The sequence below is a fragment of the Lepidochelys olivacea genome, assembly GCF_965140295.1.
Source record: "Lepidochelys olivacea isolate rLepOli2 genome assembly, chromosome: 14".
NCBI lineage: Eukaryota > Metazoa > Chordata > Testudines > Cheloniidae > Lepidochelys > Lepidochelys olivacea.
The window spans coordinates 42,355,579-42,379,255 of NC_140424.1; the positions used below are offsets into that span (position 1 = coordinate 42,355,579).

At 54.2% G+C, this 23,677-nt stretch overlaps 2 protein-coding genes across 4 annotated transcripts; both read left to right on the forward strand.

Annotated features, from left to right (window-relative positions):
- Positions 1-9: 9 nt before the first annotated feature.
- Positions 10-13,338, forward strand: GTF2H4 (general transcription factor IIH subunit 4). Of its 3 annotated transcripts, none has more exons than XM_084646862.1 (14): positions 10-133; positions 4,581-4,714; positions 5,426-5,530; positions 6,054-6,185; positions 7,223-7,319; positions 7,790-7,878; positions 8,152-8,263; positions 8,502-8,570; positions 9,342-9,425; positions 9,906-10,038; positions 10,588-10,718; positions 11,214-11,261; positions 11,603-11,681; positions 12,239-13,338. In XM_084646862.1, the coding sequence occupies exons 2-14, from the start codon at positions 4,584-4,586 to the stop codon at positions 12,409-12,411; spliced, it is 1,383 nt and encodes a 460-aa protein (XP_084502988.1). In that variant the 5' UTR covers positions 10-133; positions 4,581-4,583; the 3' UTR covers positions 12,412-13,338. The 3 variants fall into 3 exon arrangements, with proteins under 3 accessions (XP_084502988.1, XP_084502990.1, XP_084502989.1); XM_084646864.1 differs by having other exon boundaries at positions 8,155-8,263; XM_084646863.1 differs by lacking the exon at positions 10-133 and having other exon boundaries at positions 4,562-4,714.
- Positions 13,339-16,283: 2,945 nt separating this feature from the next.
- Positions 16,284-22,720, forward strand: LOC311530357 (uncharacterized protein). Its single transcript, XM_084646865.1, has 4 exons — positions 16,284-17,008; positions 19,547-19,849; positions 20,412-20,462; positions 22,424-22,720. Exons 1-4 carry the CDS (start codon positions 16,930-16,932, stop codon positions 22,483-22,485), a joined length of 495 nt encoding a protein of 164 aa, XP_084502991.1. The 5' UTR covers positions 16,284-16,929; the 3' UTR covers positions 22,486-22,720.
- The last annotated feature ends 957 nt before the right edge of the window (positions 22,721-23,677 follow it).

Sequence of the window (23,677 nt, forward strand, 5' to 3'; positions counted from 1 at the left end):
GGGGTGAGATGCATGATGGGAATTTGGAGGACTGAGTTGGGGGGCGGGTGGCTGCGCATGGGGCCGCGGGCACGGCACTGGAGGGAGCCCGCGGCCTCTTATCCCCGGGGCAGCGGCCCAGGCGTGAGAGAAGGTGGGTTCCCCCGGGCTGGGGGGGGGCAGAGAGGGGAGCCCTCGGGGGGAGGGGAAGGTTGGGGGGAGCTGAGAGGGGAGCCCTCGGGGGGGACGGAGAGGTTGGGAGGAGCAGAGGGGGAGCCCTGGGGGGAGGTTGGGGGCAGAGGGGAAGCCCTTGGGGGGGGAGGGGGAGATTGGGGGGGCAGAGAGGGGAGCCCTCACGGTGGGGGGGAAGGTTGGGGGCAGAGAGGGGAAGCCCTCACGGTGGGGGGGAAGGTTGGGGGCAGAGAGGGGAAGCCCTCACGGTGGGGGGGCAGAGAGGGGAAGCCCTCACGGTGGGGGGGAAGGTTGGGGGCAGAGAGGGGAAGCCCTCACGGTGGGGGGGAAGGTTGGGGGCAGAGAGGGGAAGCCCTCACGGTGGGGGGAAGGTTGGGGGCAGAGAGGGGAGCCCTCACGGTGGGGGGGAAGGTTGGGGGCAGAGAGGGGAAGCCCTTGGGGGGGAGGGGGAGATTGGGGGGGCAGAGAGGGAGCCCTCACGGTGGGGGGAAGGTTGGGGGCAGAGAGGGGAGCCCTCACGGTGGGGGGGAAGGTTGGGGCGAGCAGAGAGGGGAGGGGGAGATTGGGGGGAGCAGAGAGGGGAGCCCTCGGGGGGAGGGGGAGGGCAGACCTTAGGGATATAGGTAGGGGCAGAAAGGAATCCCCTCTAGTAGCAGGGTGGGGCAGTGGGGAGATTGCTAGGGAACTGAGGGAGGCAGAATGGGGAACCCGTGAGGTGGATGGGGGCATTGCTAGGTAATGGGGGCCCAATGGGGGGATACCTGGGGGGTGGATCAGCAGCAGCCTCCCTCCCAGTTGTGGTGTGTGGGGGGGTGGATGGCTGGGAAATTGGGGGGTAGGGGGCAGGGGTGAATTGGGGAGTTGGTAAGATATTTGTGGGGGGGCAGAGGGGGCCACTTTGCAGTAGAAGGTGGGAATTAGGGGACATGGGGGGGGATCCCTTATGCAGATCTCAAGGCCTTGTACAAAGGAGGTCAGTGTCCTTGGGGGCGGGGCTGGATGAGCTCTTGAAGTTCCTTCCTGCCCTACATTTCTATGACTCTACGACAATCCCCATTTTCCTGGTTGGGGGAGAAACTGAGGCACAAAGCGGTGACTTGCCCAAGGTCCCTTAGCAGGCTAGTGACAGAGCCTGGACTAGAACTTAGTTCTCTAGAGTGTCTGTCCATTAAGTCTTGCTGCCTCGCCTCCAAAGCCGTTCACGCCCTAGCCTCCTGTTTCTCAAATGCGGCCACCTGGAGCTTTTCTCGTGGCCACAGCCTGCTGGGCAGTGACTGGGGGGTGCAAAGTGTTGGGCCCTGCCCCAGGGCCACCAGCAGGGGTTGGGCTGAGCCCCTCTCTGGAACCACAAATGTCAGAGGAGCAGGCTGCCAGTGAATTCCCCACCTTCCCAGGGGCAGTGAGGCTCGGGCTTCGGGCTTCAGCCCTGAGGTGGCGGGCAGCAGGCTCCGGCCCTGGATCCCGGCTGCACGGCAGCAAGTGCTAGCTCTTGGCTCAACCCCTGCTGCCTTTCCAGCCCCCCATCCATCTCCCCTGGCCCCCCGCTGTCTCCCTGCCCACCTCCCCATCCAGGGCTTAATTTGTCCCCTGGCTTGCCAGGGCTGAGTAAGTCTGCTGCGAGAATTGATATTTGTATGTTTGTTAATATCGCTTTTCACAGCCTCCTGGCTAGCTAGCAAGTCTGCCGCTCCGAAGAGCGGTATTAACAAGCATCACTTTTTCACAGGAACAGACTTACTACCTAGCAGATCTCTTTTTTTAAAAAAAAAAAAAAAAAAAAAAGCAACCAAAAAAAGCCAAAGAAACACCAGCACAAAAAGACAAGAATGTGCAAAGCACCTTATTTGTGTTTCTATCCTGTGTAGGTCCAGTAAAGAATAGAGACAACTGGACGTTACTTTTATTATTACGTCTGCAAAAAAAACCCCAAAAAACCCAACATAAATAAATGAGTCCTGTGGCACCTTATAGACTAACAAACATATTGGAGCATAAGCTTTCGTGGGCGAATACCCACTTCGTCAGATGCATGCAGTGGAACTTTCCAGAGGCAGGTGTAAATATGCAAGCAAGAATCAGGCTAGGGATAACGAGGTTAGTTCAATCAGGGAGGATGAGGCCCTCCTGTCACAGCTGAGGTGTGAACACCAATATCTGTGCATATTTATTTATTTTTCCTAAAGTTAATTAAGTATTTTAGGAAACGTTGTCAGAGTGGCCGCCAGCAAGAGTTGGTGGCCGCATTCTGAGGCCAGCAAAAAATGTGTTGTGAGAACCCCTGGCTTGGCCCCACCCAATCATCTCTTATTCCCCATGGAGATCTCAGCTCTTGCCTCCCGTCAGCCCTCAATCCCAGCCTCCATCGCTTTGGTACATTTTCGGACAGGCCCCTTTGTGCTTTCTCCCCCGCTGCCCCAACCATGTCCACAGAGCTCCCCCGTCATCGTCCTTCACGCTCTCCTTGGTCATGGCCCCTGCTGCCGCGGATCCACCATGTCAGTGCCCCCAGCTTTTACCCAGGCCCTTGGGGGAACCCTGTCAGTGGGCCAGACCCCCAAGGGGTCCCACTCTTCCTCCGAGACTGACCCTCTGGGCTCCAGCCCTCCTGCTTCATCCTGTGAGCTCTGCCCAACTAGACTCCTGTAGAGACTTGTACCCTCTTTAGGGACCAGTGCAAACCAGCCTGTGTTTGCAGGGACACCCGGCAGCCTTTTTGAAGCGGAGCAGGGTTTAGTAGTTGACTAGAAGTCCTTAGGTTAGAACTGGCGCAATGAAGGTTAAGACATAATCCAGCTGGCCAGGCTGCTGTGAACTCCAATCTAGTCCTTCTCCCAGTCCCAGGTGAGAGCAGCCCGGCCTCTCCTGAAAGCCGGCTCCTCATCCCCCTCCCCGTCACGGCTTCCATCATCGTCTTGGGTTTTCCACTGGTACGGGTCAGCCTTTAACAACCCCTTCAGTCTGCCCCAGAAAGCCAGACAACACACGTTCCATGTGTGTCCTGTTCTGCCCCAAGAGCAGACGTAACTCTTTTGCCCCCAATCAGCAGCAGTGAAGAGTACAGAGGGAAACTGAGGCACGGTCGTTGGCTTAATCAAAACCGTGGAATATGCCCACTTTGTCACACCTGTAATTGTTTGGCTGCTGGTGTGTTACAGCTGCCGAGCGACACTGTCTCATTCTTCCCATGTGCTCCCTGCCCGTCTGTTTCTTGTCTTAATGCTTAGATTGTCGGCTCTGTGGGGCAGAGACCGTCTTTTTCTTCTATGTTTGTGCAGTGCCTGTCACTGTAGGGCTTGGTCTATGTCTGGGCTCCTAGGTGCTACTGGACTACAGATAATAAATAATAACAATAAACCAGTGACCCTAGCTGGAGATTTTCAGCTCTTTGGAGCTGCAGCTGCCTTGCATGTGTGTACAGCACCTAACACAATTGGGCTTCGCCTGTCTGAGCGCTACCGTAATGCATATAATAACACTCCTTTTAGAAATCAGGCCTAGGAGCTTATCAGCTGGAGCTCCCAACATCAAGTGCCAGTGCTAAATATCCACTCATACCTGGTGCAGATTAGCCTCTATTCACAAATCACAAGGGAGTGGAGCCAAACTAATGTCGCACCCCAGCTAGAGGGCAGATCCCAGACCACAGAGGTGCTGGGGGAGTCGGAAACCTCACTGGGGTTCTGCCACTAGAGGGAGAAGGAGTACACGGTATGTAAAGGTGGGTTACCTGGCACAGATCCCCTTCGTCATGATCAAGGATCCTAGTTTTCCGTAATAAAAACCCCAACGTTCTCCAATTAAAAAAAAACAAAAACCAAACCATAAAAATCTGTTTTTCCGGGATTACAATGGAACGCTGAACTTCAGTTTCCCGAGCCAGAGGATATCTCGGTATCCGTTGAACACAGCATTTTACTGATATATTTACAGTAGTGAAACCCTGAAACGATCCACTCAGTTTATTGTTCCTTTCCCGTTGTCGATGGCCTGGCTGGTTCACCCCCGTTTTTGTTCCTTTTCTTTCCGTTTACGTTCAGCGCTTTCTACGTATTCTACAGTAGTCGGCCTTCGAACGCCATCTGCAGCCTTGCCATTTCCATCACCATGAAATTTGTCCTTTCCGAGCTCAGTGGCACGGTCTTTAGGGGGGATTTTTTAAATTTTCTGGCGTCTTTTCAGAACTTTAATTCCTCACAGCGGGAGGCTGAAGTGGAATTTGAGCTGCAGGAAAACCCGAACCCCTGTATGCCCTTGGGTAACCTCTCGACACCGGAGGCAGTTTCTCAGAGTCTGTTTAGCTGTGTCTGTTCAAAAATCAACCACCAGAGAAGGTGCTTGTGCATTTTTTCCCGTGGCCAATGCGTTTCTAGGCTCCCTGCTCATGCCTGATCTGCCCTGCTGCCTTCCAGGGGATGGACTCCGTGATGAAGCTGCAGAGGGTGCAGCTGAAATGCAAGAACCTACACGAATTCCTGCGGGGGCTGAGCCCGGGAATCCTGGATCGTCTCTACAACCACCCCGCCACCTGCCTGGCTGTGTTCCGGTGCGTGGGCTGGCCCCTCCCGCCGGCGGGACAGCTGGGTCTGAGGCGGGGAAGGGACAGACTGGGAGGACTGTTCCAGCACTGTCCACTAGGGGGTGTCTTGGCCCTGAGAGAGGAGTTTGGGCTGGAGGGGCTCTGTTCTAGCCTGGGGTTCCCATATAGGGATGGGGATTGGGGCCGTTTCTTAGGTCGGGTATCAAGAATCGTTGGCTAATTCTGAGAGATGGAGGAATTGTTGGCCTGGATCTAGCCTGATATCCTATCACCCTGCACCCGGCCCATAGAATCATAGAATATCAGGGTTGGAAGGGACCTCAGGAGGTCATCTAGTCCAACCCCCTGCTCAAAGTAGGACCAATCCCCAGTTTTTGCCCCAGATCCCAAATGGCCCCCTCAAGGATTGAACTCACAACCTTGGGTTTAGCAGGCCAATGCTCAAACCACTGAGCTATCCCTCCCCCGCCATCTAGCCTGGTATCCCGCCTGCTCCCCAACCACTACAGATCAGACCCCTGGGCCCATCTAGCCCAGTATCCTGCCTGCTCTCTACTATTCCAGATCAGGCCCATGGGCCCATCTAGTCTGGTATCCTGCCTTCCTGCAATGCCAGATGAGGTTGGACCCATGGGCTTGTCTAGCCCGGGCATGCCCAAGTCGAGCTGTCCTGTTGAGTGCCCCTGGGGGCCTGTCCTTGTGCTTTGTGTTTCACAGTGAGCTGCCGGGACTGGCGAAGAACTACGTGATGCGGATGCTCTTTCTGGAGCAGCCCCTCCCCCAGGCGGCTGTGGCATTGTGGGTAAAGAAGGAATACGTCAAGTGAGTCTGGGGGCTGGAGGGCCTTTGAGGTGGCCTGGGTGGGATAGCTGGAACTTTGAATACTGATCTGGGGTCACTACCAACCAGTCCCCCAAGCCAGCCAGTCCCCCTGGCCAGGAGCTGGATCAGGGTTGGCGCCCCCTAGAGGGGAAAGGCCCATTCCCCACCTCCCTGAGCCAGCCAGTCCCCCTGCCCTGGATTGGAGTCAGCACCCCCTTGAGGGGAAAGGCCCCATGTCCTACTCCCTGCCCTCCAAGCCAGCCAGTCCTCTGCCCTGGAGCAGGATCGGAGCCAGCACCCCCTAGAGGAGAACGGCCCCGTATCCTATGAGTCAGCCAGTTCCCCAGTTGTGTGACCAGCACCAGAGGAGGTCATAAACTTCCCATAATGCACCTCATTGTGCACAGTCACCCCATGGTCCCAGATCCCTTCCTGACCCCCCCGGCTGGGGTCCCAGCCCTTTCCCTGCAGCCTGGAGGTGGCCGCAGGCTCTCGGCTCACTCGCGCTTTGGTCTCGCCACAGGGAGCAGGAGGAGAGCTCTGACGTCCTGCTGGGGCTGCGGCTCTGGCACACCCAGCTGCTCCCGGGGGGCCTGCAGGGGCTGGTCCTGAACCCCATCTTCAAGGAGAACCTGCGCATCGCCTTGCTGGGCGGGTGAGAACCTGAGGATGGGGGGTGGGGAGCCACTGTATGGATGCCCAGGCACCCTGCGCAGGAGGGCTGGGAGTTTCTGAGGGAGTTAGGTGCCTTCTTTCTATTGACTGACCCCCTTGGACTGCCGGTGCTGGATACCTGATTCCTTTAGGTCCCCCTGGAAACCCCAGCCGTGAGCAGTGCAGCGCCCCCACAAGGCAGTCGCTAGCCTCACTGCCCAGAGGGGGAAACTGAGGCACAGAGAGGGGACCGGATCCGCTCATGACAATATAAATCATTATCAGGACTGGGAACAGAACCCAGGAGTCCTGACTCCCAGCCCCCTTGTTCTAACCCACTGGGCCCTACTGCCCTCCCAGAGACACAACCCAGGAGTCCTGGCTCCCAGCCTCTTTCCCTCTCCCCCTCCAACCCACTAGACACCACTTGCCTCCCACAACTGGGGAAAGAACCCAGGTGTCCTGCGTCCTAGCCCAGAGTTGGGGATAGAACCCAGGTGTCCTGATGGATCACTGAGATCAGAATACTTAATTACTTGGATCTGGTCTCTATGCCAATTAGACTTATTTAGTAGTGTAGTCCAGTAGGTAGGGTGGGGGGGAAGGGTGGGGAACCAGGACTTCGGGGTTCTCTGCATACCTTGGATTGGGCGTAGTGGGGTCTAGTCGGTTAGAGCGGCGAGGCTGGGAGTCAGGACTCCTGGGTTCTGTTCCCAGCTCTGGGAGGGAAGTGAGGTCTAGTAGGTTAGAGCAGGTGGGGCGAGGAGTCAGGACTCCTGGGTTCTATCCTCATCTGTACCACCCGCCTTGCTGGGTAACCTGGGGCGAGTTGCCATAAAAAGGCACCTGCAGTTCACACCTGTGGCCACCTAGTGGCGCTGCTGCTCAGCAAAGTCAGCAGAAGGCTTCTGTTCATGCCAGGCTGGGTAACTCCAAGGGCGCGGTGCGGGTTTAAAGAGCCAGTGCCCATTGGATCACAGGTCCAACAGGTGGCCTGTTCTGACCCTGATCCATTTTGTGTCTCGTTTCCGGTTTTAGGGGCAAGGCCTGGTCCGATGACACCAGCCAGCTGGGACCAGACAAGCATGCGCGGGACGTCCCGTCACTGGATAAATACGCCGAGGAGAGATGGGAGGTGAGTGCTGGTAAACCCCTGCGCTGACCCCGAGAGGACCCAGGAGTACAGGCTCCCAGCCACCACCCTGTTCTTAGCACTAGACCCCTCTCCCCTCCCGGAGCTGGGGATAGAACCCAGGAGTCCTGGCTCCCAGCCCCCGCTGCTCTAACCACTAGACCCCAATTGACTCAACTGGGTGGACACTTCTGTACTAAGATAACGCCATAAACATTTCCCAAACACCTCCAGTACAAAGTATCCCAAAGCACTTTGCATGCTTCACATCCTTTCACTCACACACTGAGATGCAGCCACCTCTGGGGCGGGGCGGGGCGGCTGGGTTCCAGGAGGGATTTTTGCCACTGACTAGGGGAACAGGGTTGAGAGGCCCTCTGGTGGCAGAAAAGGGCAGCACCTGCAAATGGGGTGCGTGTCTGGAGCGTTCTGGGTTGCTGACCTGTCCATATGTCCATCTCCTGCTGGCCCAGGTGATCCTGCATTTCATGGTGGGCTCCCCCAGCGCCGCCGTCAGCCAGGATCTAGCCCAGCTCCTCATCCAAGCCGGGCTCATGAAGAGGTGAGTGGGGACACCGGGCCTTTCCCTCTAGGGGGCGCCGGCTCCGATCCAGCCCCAGGGCCGGGGACTGGCTGGCTTGGTGGGGAGACTGGGATGTGGGGCCTTTCCCCTGCAACCAGCCCCCGTCTCTGGTCACCTAAGGAGGAAGACCGAGGGCTGGACAGGCCGGGGACCCCCAGCTCTTCTCTGCCCCCTAGTGGCTGCTGTAGTAACCCAGCCTGCAGTTGCAGGGCGTGCTGAGTCCTGATCCCTGTCTCCCCCAAACCCCCTCAGCAGTGAACCCGGAGAGCCCCCCTGCATCACCTCCGCCGGCTTCCAGTTCCTGCTGCTGGACACGTCCTCCCAGCTCTGGTACTTCATGCTGCAGTACCTGCAGTCCGCAGAGGTGAGATCTCCTCCCCAACCCCTAGTGCCTCCCCCCTTTCTCTCTTCCCCCTCAGGCCATAGAGTCCCCCCTCTGTCTGCTGTTGGAGTAGTTCCCTTCCCCCCACTATCCTCCCTCCCCCACTGTCTGCCCCCCCCCAGCTACCTCCCCACTTCCCAGAAGCTCCGCCTCTTGCATCCCAGCCTCCCACCCCCCCCCTCCCCGGGGCTGTTTTAACCCCTCGTTATCTCCCCTGCAGACCCGAGGCATGGACCTAGTGGAGATCCTGTCCTTCCTCTTCCAGCTCAGCTTCTCCACCCTTGGCAAGGTATGGCTGGGAACCTCCTGCTCTAACTACTGGACCGCACTCCCCTCCCAGAGCCAAGGCTAGAACCCAGGAGTCCTGGCTCCCAGCCCTCCTCCCGCTCCAACCCACTAGATCCCACTCCCCTCCCAGAGCTGGGGATAGAACCCAGGAATCCTGGCTCCCAGCCCCCGCTCCTGAGCAAATTGATTTAACTGGGTTTGGATCAGCTGTACAAGGCAGGAAGGCAAACACAGTAAGTTCTATCATGAACCTCTCCATGGGAGACTGGCTGGCTGTTCGTTCCCTTTACAATCATAGCGTCGGAGAGCCTCACAGGGAAAGGGTATTGCGCCCATTGCGCAGCTGGGGAAACTGAGGCACGGAGCAATGAAGCAGCTTGCTCCAGATCACGCAGGGAGTCAGGGAATTGAGACCAGATCTCCTGAGCTCCAGCGCAGAGCCCAAACCACTAGACCCTCCTTCCTTTTGCTCCTGCAACACATGGTAGAAAACATCTACAGGGACATGGCTGCTGCTGAGAGGAGAGGAGGGAGGTTAAGGGGGGAGCTGCGTGAAATTGACCCTACTGGTCAATTTCAGGCTGTGGGGAGAGAATTGTGTTGGGTGTTTGCCCCCCAGGGGGCAGGGCTGGGAGCCCCCTGGCTGGGAACATGTAGGATCAGACAGGGCAGAGCTATGGGGAGCGATTCTGAGGGGACTGATAATATGGGAGCCGCACTGGGGCTTCCTTATGTCTGGAAACAAAGCGTCTTTGCTTTCGCCCCCTCCCAGGATTACTCGGTGGAGGGAATGAGTGACTCGCTGCTCAATTTTCTTCAACACCTTCGGGAATTTGGTCTGGTCTTCCAGAGAAAGGTAAGTGGAGAAGGACTGGGGGGGCATTGGCAGAGCCTGGGTGGGGGGAGCTCAGGGCTGGGCTAGCAGGAGGCTGCGGGTCAGGGTTGAGGGGCACCGGCGGAGCTGGGGGCTGCGGGTCGGGGTTGAGGGGCACCGGCGGAGCTGGGGGGAGCTGGGGGCTGTGGGTCGGGGTTGAGGGGCACCGGCGGAGCTGGGGGCTGTGGGTCGGGGTTGGGGGGCACCGGCGGAGCTGGGGGCTGCGGGTCGGGGTTGAGGGGCACCGGGGGAGCTGGGGGCTGCGGGTCGGGGTTGAGGGGCACCGGCGGAGCTGGGGGCTGCGGGTCGGGGTTGAGGGGCACCGGCGGAGCTGGGGGCTGCGGGTCGGGGTTGAGGGGCACCGGCGGAGCTGGGGGCTGCGGGTCGGGGTTGAGGGGCACCGGCAGAGCTACGCGTGGGATGAGGGTCTCCGCAGACACCCCGTGTTTCCCCCCCTTGCAGAGGAAGTCACGGCGCTATTACCCCACCCGCCTGGCCATTAACCTGTCCTCAGGAATCTCCGGCACCACCACGGACACCCACAACCAGGGCTTCATCGTCGTAGAGACCAATTACAGGGTCTACGCGTACACAGGTCAGAGGTCAAGGGCCAGGGGTCGCCCACATGGCTAGTCTCCAGTCCCCTATCCCCTCCTCGCTGCGGCCCCGGCACATGGGGAGTGCAGGGGTAAATGAGAGCAGCAACTGCTGCCTAACAGGCCAGAATCATGGGACCCAGCGGGGAGAGGGGAGAGTCAGGACTCCTGGGTTCTATACTCTGCTCTGGAAGGGGAGTAGGATGTTGTGGTTAGAGGAGGGGGGATGGGTTCTATCCAGCTCTGGGAAGAGAGTGGGGTCTAATGGGTCAGAGCAGACAGGGGCTGGGAGTCAGGACTCCTGGGTTCCATTCCCAGATTGTGCCTCGGTTTCCCCCTCTGACACAGGGTCGGTGATCCTGATCCCTGTGTGTACAGGCAGGGAGATCTATGGGTGGGATCCCCCATACGCTGCAAAGGATGGTGACTCTCTGGGGGACACTGATTCCATGGGATGGTGCTGGTCATGCCTCCAGGGGGTGGGGCTTCCTTAGATAAGGCCACAACCTGATTGTTTGTCTCCTATCCACTGCCCCGCCCCGCCCCAGACTCGGAGCTGCAGATCGCGCTCATCGCACTCTTCTCCGAGATGCAGTATCGCTTCCCCAACCTGGTGGTGGCCCACGTGACCCGCGAGAGCGTCCAGCAGGCCATCGCGAACGGCATCACAGCCGAGCAGGTGAGAGCCAGGGGACACATGGGATCACAGAGACCCCGTGAGGGCTCCCACCTGGGACGGGATCACCCCTGATCCCAAGCAGTGGGGCTCCCAGCCTGCCCCTTGCGGGGAGAAACGAATCAAACATTTCCTGCTTTGGATAACCCAGTCCCCTTCTCTGCACCCCCACCAGGAGGCAGGACTCCTAAGTTCTATTCCCAGTTCTGGGAGGTGAGTGGGATCTAGTGGGTTAGAGCAGGGGGCGCTGGGAGCCAGGACTCCTGGGTTTTGTCCCCAGCTCTGGGAGGGGAGTGGGGTCTAGTGGTTAGAGCTGGGGGGGGGTGGGGTTTGTCTCTGAGGCATCATATGGACCCGCACTCACCCCCCGAGGGGACAGTCTGGTTACGGGGACGGATCATCCAAGGTGGGGTTGTACCCGCAGCCCTGGGGGGAGGGACAGGCTGTGGGTGGCTGCTAGGGGGCGCCGGCTGGTTACAATGTCCTCTTTGCCTGCAGATCATCCACTTCCTACGGACCAGAGCGCACCCCGTGATGCTGAGACAGGTGAGGAGCTGGGGGGCTGGGAGCCAGGACTCCTGGGTCCCCAATCTGTATAGCATTGATGACAGTATTTCTCTAACTCCTCGGGGCTGGAGTGAACTAGCCAGGGCAGAGATGAAAGGGGCTGGGCTAGAAGAAAAGCTGATCACTGACGGTGCAGGGCCGGTGAAGGAGGCAGGTTCGAGATGGGGGAGGTTCCAGAGACCCAGTGGGCAGAGGGGAGGGGGCAGGTACCATAGAGATCAGGGCCCTATGGGTGCCGAGATGGTCTCCATCCTTGGGAGCTGTGGGTGGGTCGTGGGGCTGGTAGCTGCTGAGTGACTCCTCGTCTGCTCCCCCCGCAGACCCCTGTGCTGCCCCCGACCATCACGGATCAGATCCGGCTCTGGGAGCTGGAGCGCGACCGGCTGCGCTTCTCCGAGGGTGAGTGTCTTGGGGGGAGGGCTGGATGCTGGGGGGGGGCTACAGCAGAGGAGGGGATGGTGCCCTGATGGAGCCTGATGGGTTTTTTCCTCCCTCTCTGCCCCATTCGCCTCTCTGTTCCCTCCCTCCATTCCACTTACCCATCTCTCTCCTCCATCCCACTTATCCATCATTCATCTCCCCTGCCTCATTCTCCCTCCATCCTTCCCTTCTACTTATCCATCTGTTTTGGCCTCCTCTTCCTCCTCCATCCATCTCTGACATCTCCATTCCTCCACACATCTTTTCATCCCTCTCTCCATCCCCCACTCTGCCCCTTCCCCTCTATTCATCCATCCATCCATCCTTCATTCCCCTTTTCTGCCCCATTCCCTCTCCTTCCATCTCTCCCACTTTTCCATCCTTCTATCAATCCATCCTTCCTCTCCCTCTCCCTCCATCTCTCATGTCTCCCCCTTTTCTTTCCATCCATCCTTCCTTCCCCTCTGCCCCATTCCATCTCTCCACGTCTCCTACTTTTCCTTCCATCCCTCCCTCCCTCCCTTTCCCCCGTGCAGGCGTGCTGTACAACCAGTTCCTGTCCCAGGTGGACTTTGAGTTGCTGCGGAACCATGCCCGGGACCTGGGCGTGCTGGTCTTCGAGAACCCGGCCAAGCGCCTCATGGTGGTGACGCCTGCCGGCCACTCCGATGTCAAGCGCTTCTGGAAGAGGCAGAAGCAGAGCTCCTGAGGGGACCCCGTGCCCAGCCCCGAGGAGTGGACTGCTGCTCCCCACCATCCAATGTGGGGGGAGAGCCCACTGCACTGAGTGTCCAGCAGTTATATCAGGAAGCTCAGTGGATCTCCAGCAGGGAAGGGATTAAATTGCAGCACCTCCTTCCCCCGAACTGGATCTCTCCTTTGGCAGATTTCTTTCCAGCAGCAAAGAGGTTACATGATGACACGCTCCCCTTCCCTCCTGTGGTGGAGGGGGGGCTAACTGGTCCTGTCCCTCTGCATCAGTTTTTGAGGGGCTACTTTGCTGATTACCCTGGAACCTCTGGCTGGGGGTGGAGTTGGATGCACCTTCCAAGATGTGACTTAAGGTTGTGATCATGTTAGAAGCATTTTGGGGGGTAGGTGTGCGTGGGTCTGCACCCTGATGTCTGTGGGGTGATCCAGGGCTGGGTTATACTCCTCAGCCCCCCCTGCCCCCAACCCTGGCTTGATGCTTTCCAGCAGCTGGAGGAGATTCTTCTGGGGCCTTTCTCCTCTAGGGGGCGCCAGCTCCTATCCTGCCCTAGGCCAGGGGACAGAGACAAAGTGACTTGAGCCTGCTTTTCCTGTTGGGTGTAAATGAGTAACCCCACTGGCCTTAGTGCGGCTGATTCCCCTCTCATCTGGTGTAAATCAGGAGTCACACCTGATCTGAACCGGTGGCAACTCCATGAACGGAATTGGAGTGACCTGATTCACACTGGCCAACCAGATCAGAATCCAGCCTTGACTCTGTCATTGATGGGCTACTCTGGATTGATACTGCACTCAGCTTCCAGGCCTGGCTCCATGGGTGTCTCTGGATTTACATGAGGGGAACAGGAGAATCCAACACCTGTAAATAGGCTTTTCTAACTGTTTTAGAGAGGACTGAATAAAGCTCCCATTGGAAAGTTTTGTATTTGCTGGCTGGCTGTTGTCATTCCTGGCTGACACAGGGTAGCCCCTGCAGGCGGGCATGGTGTAGCAGGGGAGCCCTGACTTGACTTTCCCTGCACCCAGGGGGATATCAACAAGTCCATTATGTTAGACGCTAAAGGGCACCCCCTGGTGGAGGGGCTCGGGCCACGGAAAAGCCAACGCAGAATGTAAAACTTTCACCCCAACAAACATCTCGGCTTGGGGAGCCTGTTCTTAGTCCCTCTGTCCCCCACCAGAGGCCAGCGCTCACCTCAGGTCTAAAAAGGGACTTTTGTGGCCGGGAAAAGGAGAAAGTTTGGTGAGAGGTGCTGTCCCTGGGCCTCTCTGCACTTCCGTTTAGCCAGTGTAAACCAGCAATATAATTGATGACAAGGGTGCAATCGAAATCCCTTACTACTTTTGAGGTCCTCAGCTGAATGCCATAGAAATGCCTACGACTAAATACCATGTGAAAAACCAGAGGGGCTGGAGGTCCAGGAAACTAGCTTACATGGCTAAGAGCCCATCAGGGCCCCTTCTTTGTAAAGTAAGTAACAACTTGTCCATAGGGCTCCTGTTGATGTCGGGATGGTGTATTAAAGCCGTCTAGAAATGGAAGGTGTGCCAACAATGGAACCCACCGACCGACGGAGCCTACTGCCGGAGATGCTAATTGTGTAAAGTCTATGGCCAGTTCCTATGAAATGTTAAGGACGTCCTTATTTCCTTGACCCGTCATGCTGACCAAGACAGCTGTAGAGGCCACAAATAGAGGCCTCAGTTGGACCTGTTTTTGGAAAGCAGGCCTTCTATTATGGGTATGTGGACTAATTACATACACATTGTGCCTGGACTGCACAAAACTTTTTCAGACAAGTCAAGGCCCTGGTGATTGGGAGGACTTCCAGGCACGGACTCCTGGAATCCTACCATCCTTGCCCTGACAGCTCATGGCAGAACATGGATGAAGGAAAGGTTACTCACCCTAAAGGGATGCAAAGGAGCGATCTTCTGTTATTCAGTGTCTGTCACTTACCTTTTGCTTTTCTTGGGGTCTAACCGTGTCAATGGGGACTGGTGAGAAATTTTCCACCCTGACATTTTTTTGACTGGAAAATTAGGTTGTCAGTAAAATTAATTTTATCCTCAGCCATTTGCTTTCTGGTGCGTCTATTCTTTACGCTGGAAGGGAAATAAGTTTTATTGGTATGAGGCATTGTTATCCTGGTACAGCTTCATCCAGATTGGGGCTGTGGTGTATAACTGTATTGGTGGGGGGAAATCACACCCCTGACCACCATAGCTATAGCAGTATAATTAGTGTAGATCAGACTGTAGACAATCATATGCAAATATGTCTAATGGGAAAGGAGCCTTGGTAGCCACGAGAGTAGCAGTGTCAGGGTTAATCCCTTAAAATTAATTGTGCTTTAGCATCAGAGTCATAGCTTCAGGCTGCAGGAGTCAGGCTTTTGGTGTAATCTGGTTGCTTTGTGCTGATTTCAATCAAACCTGGGGATTGAAAAATGCAACTGACACTGAAGTAAAGGAACTCATGAATATTAGTCACTGAGGATGTCTGTAGCCTGTGTTCCATACTGTGGAAGTGTACTACTGTGAACAGAATTGATCTGGATTGGAATTATGGGCCTTTTTTTTTTTACTATGGTAGAGGAATAGAATTTGCTTTGACACTAATGCAAACAAGTAACTTTATTAAAAAAAATCTTTATTGGCTTTGTTAGAGAAAAGGACACTTATCAGAATGAAGGACACCTTTTATAAAATGTCTGAACAAAAACACTTAGCACTGAGGAAACGTTAAGAAAATAAACTATCCAATTAGAAATCAACATTGCAGTAGAAAAAAATCTTTTTGGTCCCCGTTTGTACAGCACCAAGCACAGTGGCCATGACTTGGGGCTCTTCGGTACTAATATCATACACACAATCAAGGAAAAGAATTGAGGAGAAACGTGCTTCAGTGTTTGCAGGATGGGGAAATTCGCTAAAGAAGTGATAAGGAGGAGGAGTTTCTTTGTAAAGGATAAACAAGATTACTTATCACTGGAAGTCCAAACTGGTAAAAATATTATAGGAATATATTGACATTGGGGGAGATAGGGATTCTTTGGTAGAAGCAACAGTGAATCAATTATTCTAATGCTGCCTTGTAAACTAAAGCCTTTATCCAGAAAAAAAAAAAATTGAACAAGTGCTTACCTTAAGCTATGTGACTATTCCCACTGATATCAATGGCATGTGTGTCTAAGTGGACAAATGCACACATCTGTGTTTCGTAAAAATTCCAGCAGGGTGGAATTTCAAAGAAGACAGTATGGTAACCTGCGTGAATTTTTGGGACGCAAGCTGTGCTCGTCGGTGGGGACGTGAAGAAAGCACTGACGTGCAGGAGTGAGAGGCAAAATGCTCCACCAAGGAGAAGTTGTGCTGACAAGCCAAGAAACCAGAAATCCTTCAGGTCACAAGACAACAAAGGAGCTCATGCTATAGGAGAAAAAAAAAAAAAACACCAACCCAAACATTTAGAAATAGACTATTATAAATGAAAGCAGTGATAACTTAGACTGAGGTGCGAGCTGCAAGTGCCTCTTTAATGTGTCTCCTGTGACTTTTTGCAGCACATGATATTAAAACACTGTGATTTAATTAACCAATCAGGATGCTTGTACTATGTTATTAACCAATTAACTTATTTGCTGTGAGAATAATTTAAAAACTAAATATTCCCCTGCCTGTGGCTCTTTTGGGTGATGCTGGTGGCTAATTGGGCTCCGGAACCACTGAGCTCTGAGTCTCCCTGAGTTAGAGAATCACAATAAGCCTAGTTCTATACAAGCAAACACAGAGCTGGGGGCTGCTGAGCTATCAGCGGGGGGGGGGGGGGGGGGGTTAGAGGCTCTTCACTGATTTATTTGGATTCAGTAGCACAGCAGGGTCAGGCTGAGGTTAAAGGTGCTCAACACCAATGCTCCTTTTTAAGCTTTTTTTAATTGTTATTGATATAAATGTTCCCCGCTGCAGGGATTATCAGGAGGGGGGCTCCACAGTGAGAGGGGTTTGGATGAGCCTGTTGCTGGGGGGGGGGGGGAGAGATACTCTGCAAGGAGGGTGGTGGTCCAGGGCTGGTCACAGCAAGGGGGTGCCTGCGTTTCTGCTGGGAAGTGGGGACAGGGCTGTTGCAAGGGGTGGCTGGGGGCGGATGCCGGGTGGGGGCCTGTGCTGGGGGCTCTATGGACCGGGGCTCCGTGGTACTGGGCTCAGGGCTGTTGCAGGGCGGATGCTGGGTGGCCATGCGGGCACAGGGACAGCGGGGGGGAGGAGGGGGCTGTCGCAAAGCAACAGCTTGCGATTGATTGGCCCGCCCCATCGCCATTTTGCCGCAGGGCCTAACGGGAGTTGTAGTTCACTGGTGACCAGCCGCTGCGCGACGGCCGCGCCCGGCTCGGGCGGCCTCTCCCACTCGGGGGGGCTGCCTGGTGGAGCCGGCGGCGAAGCTCCCTGGGAGATGTAGTCCAGGGAGCGCGGCGAACCCGGAAGCGTGCCGGCCCACGCTCTTCAGACGCAAAACATGGGGCCCCAGGCCGCGGGGTTCGCTCTCGCCCTGTGCTTGCTGGCGGCGGCCCCCCCAGAGACCCAGGCCGAGGCTGGTAAGGGGCGGGGGGGCTTGTTGCTACCCCCAGGGATGGGGGGGGCCTCTCGCGGCTGCCTCCCGCCCCCCCCGGACCTGGGGCAACTGTCCGGTTCCGACACGGGGGAGGCCGGACCGGAGTGGGGGGTGGCTGCGGACAGAAGGCCGGGCCTGGCCTTTGCGGGGGGGCGCGGCGCTCGAGGTGTAACCCCGGGGGTGTGCGGCGAGGGAGGAACTGGGGGAGGGGAAGGAGAACAGTGGGGGGGGCGTTGGGGCCATTGGGGGGGGACTGGGAGTCCCAGGTCTGACCAAGTGGGATGCTGAGGCTGTAGGAGTGGGGGCCTGGTGGGTCTCAGACTTGTCTGGTGGGCTTTGGGGAGGGGGGGCTCCATAGCAAGTGGGGCCCTGGGGTGCCAAAGCCAGTTTCCTGGGGGCAAGGTCTGGGATCCAGTGGTCGCTGCGAGGTTGCCCCACGACTATAGTGACTGGAAGTGGGCTGGATGGCAGCACCACAGCCCTTGAGGAGGGACTGTGAATGGGGGCACTAAAGGCTAATATGGGGGGTGAGCTGGATGACACCATGGCCATTGCAAGGGGAAAAAAATTTGGGGGGGGGCATGACATTGAGAGTCTGAGGGGGTTGTTGCTCAGGGAGGTGCTGTGGGTGAGGGGTTGCTAAGAGGGATCCCCCACCTTCTACAGCCATTGCAGGGGAGCTTGCAGTGGTGACCATAGGGTGCAGGCTTGTGCTGAGGTGATTGTAGCCAGAGTGGGGGGACTGGGGCTGCAAGGATGGGAGCAAGGGGGGGCTGGGGCAGTGTTATGGGGAGGGCACTACAGCCATGGGGGGGACCTGGAGGGTGCTGGGGTCCACAGTGAGGGGGGCAAAGGGGTGTAGAGTCTGTAGCAAGTGTGGGCATGGGGTTCCTTAGGTCAGTAGTGAGAAGTGAGGTCAGGGAGTGAGAGTGAGGCTTGTGCCATCCCCAGTGAGAGGTTGAGGGGAGGTGATTTGTAGGAGACATGGGGTGGCAGTATGGAGTTTGGGTGTGGGGAGCAGCCCTGAGGTGAGGATGGCTCTGCTGGTAATGGGGTGGGGGGAAGAAAACGCAGGTTTAAAAGTTGATTTATATTACAGTAGTGCACCTTTATCCTGCAGACAACCTTAGGGGTCTCAATGACAAGAAAAATATTTATAAATAGGAAAATGAGATTGAAGCTACAAAGATCAGCAGTGGGATGCTGTGTGTAAGGCCTGAAACTTATTGTGTGATTCCCAGGCTCACCTTTAGATCCCTTAGTACAAATAGCAATAAATGCTCTTTTACAATCTACAACCAAAGACCATCTGAAGCTCTGGGCAGCCCTTCACAAACTGTTTAAAAAAATACTTCAACAGAAACTCTAGACTAGAGTCTACCTGATCAGAATACCAACAAAACTGTTCATTTACCCCACTCAGCGGAATCCCCACTACGACTCAGCCTGACCCACTCCTGACAGGCAGGGAGAACAGGGTGCGCCCTAGAGCATGCCCTAAAAAGGAACAGAGTTGGGCTGTCAGAGACCAGGATGTGGGGGGCGAAAAGAGAATTCTCAAGGCTTGCAGCTAACAAAACATGCGGACAGTCCCCTGATTTACGCTCAAGGGACTCCAGCATAGGTGCCCCCAGACTACATGACAGCAATACAGCAGAGAGAGAGAGAGAGAGAGAGAAAGTTTCTTAGGCAGGTCCCAGGCCATTTAGGTCTTTATAGGTCAAAACCAACACCTTAATCAACCTGGAAGCTGATAGGCAGCTAGTGCAGACTGTAGAGCCTGAGTTTTAAGGTATCCCCCATCCCCCCCCCCAAAAAAAAACAACAAAGAAGCTTGCCAAGTGGGCTTAGCTGCTAAATTCTACACCATCTTAAATTTCCAAATGGTTTTATGGCCCCCAGCAGAGCATGTTGGGATGGTCTAGCTGCAAGGTGACCATGGCATAGAGGATAAAGAAACAGTTGTAAAATCGTGGCTGTACATCACTAATAGAGCCAACTTTACTCTTCCTGCCACCTGATCTTCAGCAAGCAGCTGGGTGTCTGACAAGATATCCCCCTCCTCAGATTGCATACTTAAGCATCAAATGGCACACTGACCCCGACACTTCCAGAGGCTTCCCTCAACCATCACCACCTCAGTCTCATCCAGGTTAAGTCACAGGCAGTCAGCTCTCTTATCCATGCTGCAATCTCGTCCAAACAATGACCAGTACAAGTGACTGTTCTGGTTGGATACAAGGCTATGAGTCATCACCACAACCTATGTCTCTGCTAGTCTTTTCAACAGCCTCATATGCTCACAACAAGAGGAGCTGACACGGGATCCATCTGAGAGCTTCCTCAGAGGGTGGTAGAGTGTGAGGGACAGGAAGGCAGAACGAATAGCTATGTCACAAATACGGTGTGCGGTCCAGGTACCCTGAACACTACTTGCTGCCACCCCTTCTTATCAGTTTCTTCGTGTCTGACATGACCAGGCCTCCCTGAGCCAAACTAAATCTATTCTGTTGTTCTTTAGATTTCAAAGACTGTTTCAATATCTCCAAATTAGCAACTGAAGGACAGGAGGTGGCTGTTCCACTCAACACATCAGCGCAGATGAAGGTGGAGAAATGGAATTCTGCCAATTCCAGCTGGGAATTGGTTCTTTTTATCAACAATGGAAAGTCTCATCTTTTCAATAGCAAGTTCACAGATCAGTTCACTGTATCCCAGGGGTATTTCATAGTGAAGAACGCAAGCAGAGTTTTACAAGGACTTTACAGTGTTACCTGGTCCCTGACTACAGGATGTGTGGTTCTTATAAATCTGACAGTGCAGGGTAAGTTCCACATTGATCCCCTGATAACCCCAATTGACTCTAGGGCAGTGGTCCCCAGATTTTTGATTGCACCCCCCTTACCTGATCCAAGCTCTCTCCCCCCCCCCCGCCCTGGGTGGAGGGGTGAGTGGGGAAGAATGGGGGAGGGGCACAATCAAAGTTTGGGGACCACTGCCCTAGAGCCCTAACTTCATGTGTCACATTAGTGATTGTGAGGCACTTTGCAGATGAAGAGCCATGAACGCCACGGCTTAGCAGTGGGTATGAAGGTTTGCTTTGATGAAGTAATGGACCAGCTAGCATGTGCTAGCAAATGACAAATCTCCAGCTGCACCACACTCCCACCCCTGGGATGGGGCAGAATGTCGTGCATTTCCAAGGCCTCCTGAAGGGGGGATGGCTAAAAGCAGTGATCAGTTGAGGGGCTGCACTGTATTGAGAATAGCTGCCCACTTGTATGGACACTCCTGGAAGAAGCCTTGTGGCAAGTGGGAGAGTCTGCAGCATTTCCCTTTCCTGCAAGGTGCTTTAAATCCTCACCCTGATCGCCTCTATCTTCCAGCTGAAGCGGCACCTCCATCGGTTATAGCTGGGAACCAAGCTCCTGCCGCACGTAAGCACTCATTCTTTTCCTAAAGCTCAGCTCTAGCACTGCACACACTGGTACTTCGGTCAGTGAAATTTATGTCCGTTGGGGTGGTGTTTTTCACACCCCTGACTGACAAAAATGTGCTCATGTAGTCATAGCCTTCATTACCACTGGTATAGTGGCCAGTCAGGGCACACTGGTGACAGAGTTTTGGGACTGCAGCCAGGGGAAGGTAGGGAAAGAGAGGGGTTGGGGAGCTCAGGTTAGGGCTAGTGGAAATGGACTGACATTGGGAAGGGGAACCTGGTAGCAGGTGTGCCTGTCAGCCCAACAGTCTTCCCTGCTGTGCATGCACCTAAGGATCTGGAGGAGTGTGTGTGTGGGAGGGGAGGTTGGAGGATTGGGAATTGAGTGTTTCCCCCTTCTGTTGTATGTGTGCTGAGATCTGGAGGTTCCAGCTGTGGGGCCTGACAGTTATCCCTGGCTCCCTCACGTAAGCCAGGATCTGGAGCAGTCCTTCCCCCTGGATAATGTGCTGAGTATCAACAGGCATACTGGGAGCATGCAGCAAGAACACACCACTGACACTGGGGAGAGGCGCTGAGGATGGGCGTGCTTGATGCCTATCACAGGTCTCCAACACTGGGGAGAGGGAGATTGGAACACCCAGGGGGCAGTTAGTCTCCAAGCTGTTGTTTCAGGCTGTATTCTCCTCCCTGGGGTGTTCTCATTCAGCTGAATGTGTCATATTGAGATCAGCCCCTTCTCCCCATCCTACCTCTATCCTTCCTAATAGGTCTCCCTTTCAGCATCATCCTGTGCTGGGGATCTGGATAGAACAAAGCAGTTGGTGATGATTAATCTAATACAGTATTATAATGGAACGCCAGCTCTGGTACAGTTAAGAGTGAGAAGACTTTGCTGTTTAAAGGAAGATTCCTCTTAGTGCTCTAAAATCCACATGCATACCTGGATCTTCTTAAAATTTGGTGTGCTGGGCAGGGTTAGTGATTCAAATTTGAAGTCCTTTTGGAGTCACAGGCAATCTTGCAAACACATGAAGGATTTTTTTAAAATCCCTTCAGGCATGCTCACTGCTCATTTTTGCACAGCTCCTGTCAGCAAGTCCCTCATGGCCCACCTACCAGCAAATAATTACTCGGGTGGATACTGATCTACTGTAATGTCAAACTGCTCATTTTACAGTACATTTTTTTTTTTTTAAAAAAAGCAACCTGTGGAACTTGTCACAGAGTGTGGGGGAGTCAGGGCCCTGCATCCCCCCACTTCCTGCGATTCACTGTGACTCTCAGCCAGCCAGTAAAACAGAAGGTTTATTAGATGACAGGAACACAATCCTAAACAGAGCGTTGTAGGTACAGACAACAGGACCCTGTCAGTCATCTTGGGAGCAGGGAGCCTAGATCCCAGTCCTGGGCCTCCCTCCGTTTCCCCAGCCAAGTCCAAAACTGAAAAAACCCCACCAGCAGTCTCAGCCAGCCACACACCCTGGCTATTCCAGCCTTTGTCCAGTTTCCCCAGGCAGAAGGTGTCACCTGGCCCCAGCCCCATCCTGGGCTCAGATTATATGCTCCGGTATCATCCCTCAAGTGAAGTCACACCCTGATATCCCACTACCAATGCAGACAGTCCCAGTAAGACTCCCACACAACATTCCCCGGTCAATACTCCTCAAGCAACTACCTTGGATTCAAAGGTCTTATCTGAAGTGCAGTGACATCAGCTAAATTTAAGTGCTGACTCCAGAGTCAAGGCCGATTACTAGCTAACTGAAAATCCAGCAGGAAATCCTCCCTGTCCCCGTAATATTGCACAAGAAGATTAGTTATGGAGCCATGTTAACCCACATGAATACTGGTATTTTGCAGCCTTCCAACCAAATGAAGGCAGAGGTGGCTGTGTGTATATAAACCTGTTCTCTAAATGGTTTAACCTGACTCCTGTTCTGTTTGGCTTGATTTCAGATCCAGTTTGGTGGGCTCTGTTACTCATTCCGATTGTTTTAACAGTCATTACTTGGCTGTAAAAAGTTGTTGTCCAGGAAGAGATGGATGAAGAGCCAGTATATCCTATACTCAATCTTCATGAAAAGAAGAAGGAATTTAAGATGCTTCCCTTTATACACTGAAGCAACCAAATAAAATATTCACAAAAAGAAAAGGAGTACTTGTGGCACCCTAGAGACTAACCAATTTAAACAACCATTTTTTCATGGTCTCTGTGTATAAAAACATCCTCACTGTATTTTCCACTTTATGCATCCGATGAAGTGAGCTGTAGCTCACGAAAGCTTATGCTCAAATAAATTGGTTAGTCTCTAAGGTGCCACAAGTCCTCCTTTTCTTTTTGCGAATACAGACTAACACGGCTGCTACTCTGAAATACATAATTCTTCAGTTTACAATATTTTAACTCTGGTCCCTGTTGCTGCTGCCCCATTCTGTAGCCCTTGGTCCCATTTTTACTCTTTTCTTATTAACTCCTCTGGATTAGTCTGTAGGATGAGCTCATGGGCAATACTGAGCCAACTGGGCTTGCCTGAAGAACAGCTGGAGCTCCGTAAGGTATGTGCAACCCTAGCTCCATTCTCAGGGCCTACAGCTGGCCAGTACAGCCCATTAACTACATCAAAGGCTTGCTCTTCCTGCTTATTTCCTCTCCAGTTAGCTTTTCTTGATGGCAGGAGTGACATCTGGTCTGTACTGCCTCGCCCTCATCACTCTGCTGCAATGCTGTAAAACTCCACTAGGTGTCAGCATTACATTCCCTTCTTGTTAATCAAGGCCAGAATTAGCTTTTTATATAACTTCATCTGAGGAGTGCCAATGGCTTTACAACACTAATAGATTATCTCTACTTTCACTTAAACAGAACCATGTTGAGATGTCTGGATAACGTGAGCATGCTTTCATCCATTTCCCAGAGGGTGAAATTTAAGGTAGAAGCAGTAACCAACCCCCTGCCATCTTCACATAATTAATGCAGTAACAGACATTGGAGTGGTTTCAGAGTAACAGCCGTGTTAGTCTGTATTCGCAAAAAGAAAAGGAGGACTTGTGGCACCTTAGAGACTAACCAATTTATTTGAGCATGAGCTTTCGTGAGCTACAGCTCACTTCATCGGATGCATACCGTGGAAACTGCAGCAGACTTTATATACACACAGAGATCATAAAACAATACCTCCTCCCACCCCACTGTCCTGCTGGTAATAGCTT

What these genes read in the sequence shown, in the direction of transcription:
- GTF2H4 (XM_084646862.1), top strand. Translation starts at nt 4,584, where the DNA reads ATGGACTCCGTGATGAAGCTGCAGAGGGTGCAGCTGAAATGCAAGAAC. An exon ending in CAAGCCGGGCTCATGAAGAG is followed by an intron (nt 7,879 to 8,151) that starts GTGAGTGGGGAC and finishes AAACCCCCTCAG; the next exon opens with CAGTGAACCCGGAGAGCCCC. An exon ending in ACCCCGTGATGCTGAGACAG is followed by an intron (nt 11,262 to 11,602) that starts GTGAGGAGCTGG and finishes CTCCCCCCGCAG; the next exon opens with ACCCCTGTGCTGCCCCCGAC.
- LOC311530357 (XM_084646865.1), top strand. Translation starts at nt 16,930, where the DNA reads ATGGGGCCCCAGGCCGCGGGGTTCGCTCTCGCCCTGTGCTTGCTGGCG. An exon ending in AGAGACCCAGGCCGAGGCTG is followed by an intron (nt 17,009 to 19,546) that starts GTAAGGGGCGGG and finishes GTTGTTCTTTAG; the next exon opens with ATTTCAAAGACTGTTTCAAT. An exon ending in TATAAATCTGACAGTGCAGG is followed by an intron (nt 19,850 to 20,411) that starts GTAAGTTCCACA and finishes TCTATCTTCCAG; the next exon opens with CTGAAGCGGCACCTCCATCG.